This window comes from Cryptomeria japonica, chromosome 11, assembly GCF_030272615.1.
Source record: "Cryptomeria japonica chromosome 11, Sugi_1.0, whole genome shotgun sequence".
Taxonomy (NCBI): Eukaryota; Viridiplantae; Streptophyta; class Pinopsida; order Cupressales; family Cupressaceae; genus Cryptomeria; species Cryptomeria japonica.
In genome coordinates this window covers 563,356,249-563,362,248 of record NC_081415.1, presented here as the reverse complement: position 1 = coordinate 563,362,248, position 6,000 = coordinate 563,356,249, and the positions used below count along the sequence as shown (strand labels likewise).

Here is a 6,000-nt window from a genome sequence, read left to right as displayed (position 1 = left end):
CAAGATTTCTCAAAGTGTGTGCTTTGATAGGTAAAATTCAACCCTCAAAGTAGTTTGGTTCCCTTGTTGCAATCACTTAAACTAAACTAACTATTGTTGTTGTTGAGGAAAGGGATAGAGAAATAACTTGAAAATAAAACCAATATTTAATAAGGTGATGCAAAAAAAATTTACTAAGACCTAGACTATTATTTTCTCACAGACATTCAGTAACTCAGTTTTTACATATAACTCTCATATTTGACATATCTATGTATAAGTATTTTATAGAGAAATTTATGTTTTAACAATCATAGGAGGAAGAGAATAAATTATTGTTCAACAAATAACACCTGCACACAAGTAACACAAACTATAACCTACATAGAACATGCTTTCCTATTCAAAGGTGCCAATGATAAGACGTGCATTTGAGGATTACTATTAGAAAACACAAAAACTAAACATCAATTATCAAATTTCAGACAATATAACATTCTATTTGAAGTTCAAATATTATAAAATTTATTGATAATATGGTCTTGTAGCAACAATACAAGTTTGAAATGCTTTGAAAATACTTGAAGAAAGATGAAATTACATTGTTTTTAGTCTCAAGAATGATTGGTTATGAGTCATTTTTTGGAAAGAACTCTCAAAATCTACAATACTAGAAAAAGTTTGCAAGAAATAACTCTAATTGTTCCTAGGCATCCCTTTTTTACCACATATATTTCCTAGAAATCAGCTACATATGCAAGGAATGGTAAAAATACACGTGTCTTGCCTTGATTTACTTGGTCAACTTCATCCTAGTTGCCCAGCTTCTTACTCCACCTTTTGCTCCTAGATACCTTCTTTGTGATGATAGTTTGAAGGCTCGATGTTTGATTTCTTTTCACTTCATTTATTAATATCCCTTTGGTAGATTCTTAAATGCTCTTAGCTACCTTGAACTAGGTCAAAGTGTGTCCAAATCTTTTCAACCAAACCCAAATTGTCCTATATATTTGCAACTTGTTACCCAAGTCATCAAACTTCCTTAGATGCTCTCTCATTCTCATAACATCCTTTCAAACTACTAAAATCCACTCTCCACATTTATAGGACATGTGAGAAGATTTAACAATGGTTAAGTGTCTTATGGGGGAATAAGAGACCATTAAGGCTTTAAAATGGCATAGGCAATCACCTTTATGATTTTCTCCTTTTATTATCTTGGTTATTGTGCATCAAACTAAGTCACTATTGAACTTTTCCATATCTCCCCTCAAATACTCTTATCGTTTTCATCTTTAAGACGATACTTGTTTGTCTTGCTAGGACTGACACCATGTCTTCATTACATGGTAGACCACTCATCAAAATTGTCATCTCATTTATTGACATGTACCTTGTCAAGTATAATATGTGTACTATCATGGCCACTATCTCTTCAAGAATGCAATTGCCTCATGGATTACATGATTGCCTTATAACACAAGAAATCATTGTCCTCTTATTTACATGTCTTTTGCAAGATTTTCTTACCCTTATGTTTGGCACTATCATGATGTTTATCTTAATTGATTTGGTCTCTTTGTGTCTTGAAAGTCTTTCTATGTACAGTTTCATGCATAGACTATAACCATGTCTCTTTTCTAATTATCTTATTATAAATCCCATATGCACTAAAGACCTTATGCAACTCCTTTGTTGTTCTATTCTTTAACATGGCAATGCTTCAAGTGGACTATCCTATATGCATTATGAAACTATTATTTTGTCACTATGTAATTATTCTAGGCTCTCATTGTTAGCATAGTCACTATCACCTCTAACTTATCTTGCTATTTCTCATTTGAGATCCATGTGCTTTGATCCACTAGCTCCACTATGCACTATCATTCAAAGCCCCAAGGTATGTGTTATCTTGTGCCCTGTCCCACATCTTTGTTCTCTATTTATCATGAAAAGAGGAAGTGGCTTCATTCACCAAGGAAAAGATGGCATTCACTATCTCTAACGGGCTTTTGACTATCTTCAATATTGTACTCACGATGACTACCATCTTATTGCCAAAGATTTAGTCACTTTTAGACACAATGTTACTCTATGATCCTTTTCTCTTCATATAGGACCCGTCATATCAAAAAAAAAACTTCAAAGAAATGTATGCTTTCTCCCTAGCTATCATTTTGCTTCATTAAAATTAATGAAGTTTCCACAATCCATAATGATTTGCTTGTTACTCTTTTGGATATGACCATGTAGATTTTGTTGTTGCCAACATTTCGGATCAAACACCATGACCTGATGATGGATCATGGTGTTTGATCCAAAACGTTAGCAACACCAAAATCTACAGAGTCAAATCCAAAAGAGTAACAAGCATTTTTCTTTTCATACACACACACACACACACACACACACACACACACATATATATATATATATAACTCCGTTGGGAGATAGAGTATCCATATGTTAAGGAGCTATATATATATATATATATATAGGGTATACACAAGTTTTATATCACTTAACAAAGTGAGTGGAGTGATGAATGTGAACTAATAACACCATTCAAACAACCTTTACTTGTATTTACATTTTGAAAAAAAATAGAGAGCGTGAATAGGTTTCTATTAGGATTTAATTATTTTAACCATGAAACAATGATACATCATTCAATGGTATTTCAACAATTAAAGAACTCTCCCATAGCTCATACCATTGGAAACTTTGTCATATCCTTTTTAAGATACCTCTGTCACAATGAACTCATTTCTAGAGGCTTCTTTGTACATTGTCGAGATAATGTAATTAAAGGACTGTCATGACCGTTTGTTGGTATTCCTGTCATGTATTTTCTATACATATCTAAGACTTTCTACTGAAAATATCGACCCTCTATTACTATGCATTATGACTATGAATGGCACTCTTGAACTATCATTGGCCAATCAAGTCTTTGACTTTGTCTTTGGGACTGCTTTACAAGGTATATTACTAGGACTATTAAACACATCTACGACATTGCTATCCCTATCATGCTTTTGGATTACCTTGTGACTGTCATCTTCTTTTGATTTCACTATCATACTTGTTCACTTCATTTATGACTTCCCTATTTCATGATAGTGGTGATCCTTTTTGGCATTTTTAAAGGTTCCTACCAGCATTATCATTGTCATTAAACATTTTTCCACATAACCACCATATTGTTGACTCTTAAAGATTTATCTCTGCAACCTTCACCTTTCACAACAATATCAATCACATTGAATGCCTTTTTTAATTTTAGTCAAGTGACTTTTTTCTTATTTTACAGTGGTCTTCAAGAGAGCAAGTCAAGGAGGATTGTATGTTACTCTTTCTAATATTCCTCTAGTTTTGAATTGAACCTAATGCCTTTGAACCCCTCATGATGCACTTGGTTTCATGTCACCACTTCACGGCAAGCCAACGAAAGCCATTAGGATACTGAGGATGCATTTTATTTCCCCACTTGAGCTAAATTCTATCTCTCTTCACAATATCTTTAAATGGAACCCCCATTTTTCACCATCATGTATCGTTGGTACACTGTTATTAGCTTTAACTATAATTTAAATGTGTAGGAATGAAGGAAATGTCATGCAATATTCCCTACGTGTTGGCTCAGTTACTTTGAAATATAATGTTGTGGAATATTTCCTTCGTACTATCTTATGACATTCCCTAATATGCATTGTATTCTAAGGGTTTCTTGGTAGAAGCTCTTGGTATTTATGGGCAGGGTTTACAACATTTGAAGAAAACTTCAACAAGGGAGAGTCTTGACATTTCTCATGGCTGTTACTTGATTCACATGATCGCCTTTGATCTCTCACTAAAGCAGAAAGATCTTACTGTTATATGACATGTACTTGAACATCTAAAACCAAATGTTTTTCTATAGACAAAAAGGTGAGAATCCTCGTGATAGGAAGAAATGCAGCTGACTTATAATAGAGCATTTAAAATAAAGTATCACTTCTATGGGCAAAAAGGTAAGAATCCTCACGCTGGAAGAAATGCAAAAATGATCTTGATGTACAGAAAGTATGAAATTTCCAAAGAATAAAGTTTTTTATAAAAAGGGTTGATTTTTGAAAGGAGGTCAGCATCCACAAAATGCAAAAGCTGATCAATTTGGTTCCCTTCCAAATACAAATAAACAATAACCATATAAAATCTGATAAATACTAAATAGGCTAGGTACATCAAAAGACACGTTAAATCTTCCTTTTAGATTTAAATTCTGGATTATAACATCAATTGCAAGCTATAGTATTTGACAAGAAGTCAAATTATAATATTGTTGCCAAGTTATGGAAACATCTGGACACAAAGATTTCATCGAGTTCATAGTTATCATCATCTGCCATATCTATTCACCTTATAAATCAGGCAACATATGATATTTATAAATCAATTATGCATTTTGAAAAAACCTATACCAATTTGACAAGAAGTCAAATCATCATACTGTTTCCAAGTTATGGAAACATCTGGACATAAAGATTTCATCGAGTTCATACTTGTTATCGTCTGCCACCTACACCTTATAAATCAGGCTATATATGATATTTTTAAATCAATTAAGCATTTTGAAATAAGCAATACGGATTTGTGGAACAAAGATTATAAAAATATGGTGTAACAACCACATTATTCTTGGAATATGGATCTGCACCATGCTTAACTAGTTACTTGGCGATACCTCTGTCTCACACACTGTAGCATAGCGAAGTGCCGTTTGTCCCTCCATGTCCTGTAGCACCACCAAGAATGAATATAGCATTTCAAAAATTTTATTGTATGTTATAAATATATATTTTGATCAATTTGCCTCAATTCTTATAGAAATTTATTTCTAGAAATTTCAATTTTTTATTACATTATACAAGTTCACAATCTTTGACATCAGGTTTTTGTTTCCAAAACTTGTGACCAAGTTATACAATTGAAAGTTATATATCAACTGTCTCCCAAAGATTTCTACACTGAAAATATACAACAAATCATTCTCACTCAATAGCATACCAATCATACAAACTCTAGACAGAAAATTTCTGCATAGCCTTAGTATAACTACCATTGCCTTACCAAACGTTGCACAAATCAAAATCATGTGCAAAGGTTTTGACACTACACTTAATTATGACTGAATGTTGATTGTCATATAACCTCCCCTCTCACAGATTGTTAAAATTTGTAGGCATGTGAAAGGTTTTACTCGAAATTCCCTTTGTGATGCAGATTAAAAGACTACTGTTTTACAGATTTAATAGTTTATTTCACAGCTCCGTAAGGTAGGGTGTGGTCATAATAGGAGAAAGTTACAAAGAGAAACCAGCTAACAAACAACTAACAAGGAACAATGTCAGTGATGACCAAGAAATCAAACCCAACTCCCAAAGTAAAAATCAGCTGAATAGCATCATTTAGAGTAAGTAAAGAAACAACTTGTATCAATATTTGTGGATGAAAATCAAGCAATCAACGGAATTATCAAAAATACAGTGTACAATATCACAAGGTAGTGTCCATAAGGTGCCAAAGAACAGTCATCCTTGACATGTATTAAGTGAAAAGTGCCTCTGAATACCATCCTCTGTAAATCACCATAAAGTCTTGCATAACTCATCTAACAATGACATCTCTAGGAGAGACTCGTGCACTACACCACTGTGTGGCCTCCAGAGCATTCTAATATCAGTGGAAAGCACATCTGATCAAGGATGTTAACAAAAAATTCACAGTTGCAGAATCTGGTTATGATGACCACAACACCATATTTTACAAATATGGCAAGTTTAATCCTACTAACTCCTCCCCTAGTTCTCATATCTTGCACAAGATGACAAGATTAGAAAAGTATAGCATTGCAAAGAGAAGATTAGCTTGGGGTTACAGCCACCTCCATGGCTTATGCATAATGACATTGGCCAAATGGAAATAGATAAAGCATCTCTTAAAAGCTTGAAAATCTTGCACTTTTATTGACAACTTTTC

At 33.3% G+C, this 6,000-nt stretch overlaps 1 protein-coding gene across 2 annotated transcripts in view; it reads right to left on the bottom strand.

Annotated features, from left to right (window-relative positions):
* Positions 1-4,211: 4,211 nt before the first annotated feature.
* The window catches only part of LOC131080108 (acyl-CoA-binding domain-containing protein 3), a 46,931-nt gene continuing 45,142 nt past the window's right edge, over positions 4,212-6,000 (bottom strand). For both annotated transcript variants that reach the window (XM_058018205.2, XM_058018206.2), the window contains exon 7: positions 4,212-4,756. In XM_058018205.2, coding sequence (XP_057874188.2) covers positions 4,688-4,756 — 69 coding nt within the window. In that variant the 3' untranslated portion in view covers positions 4,212-4,687. The remainder of the gene's footprint in view (positions 4,757-6,000) is intronic.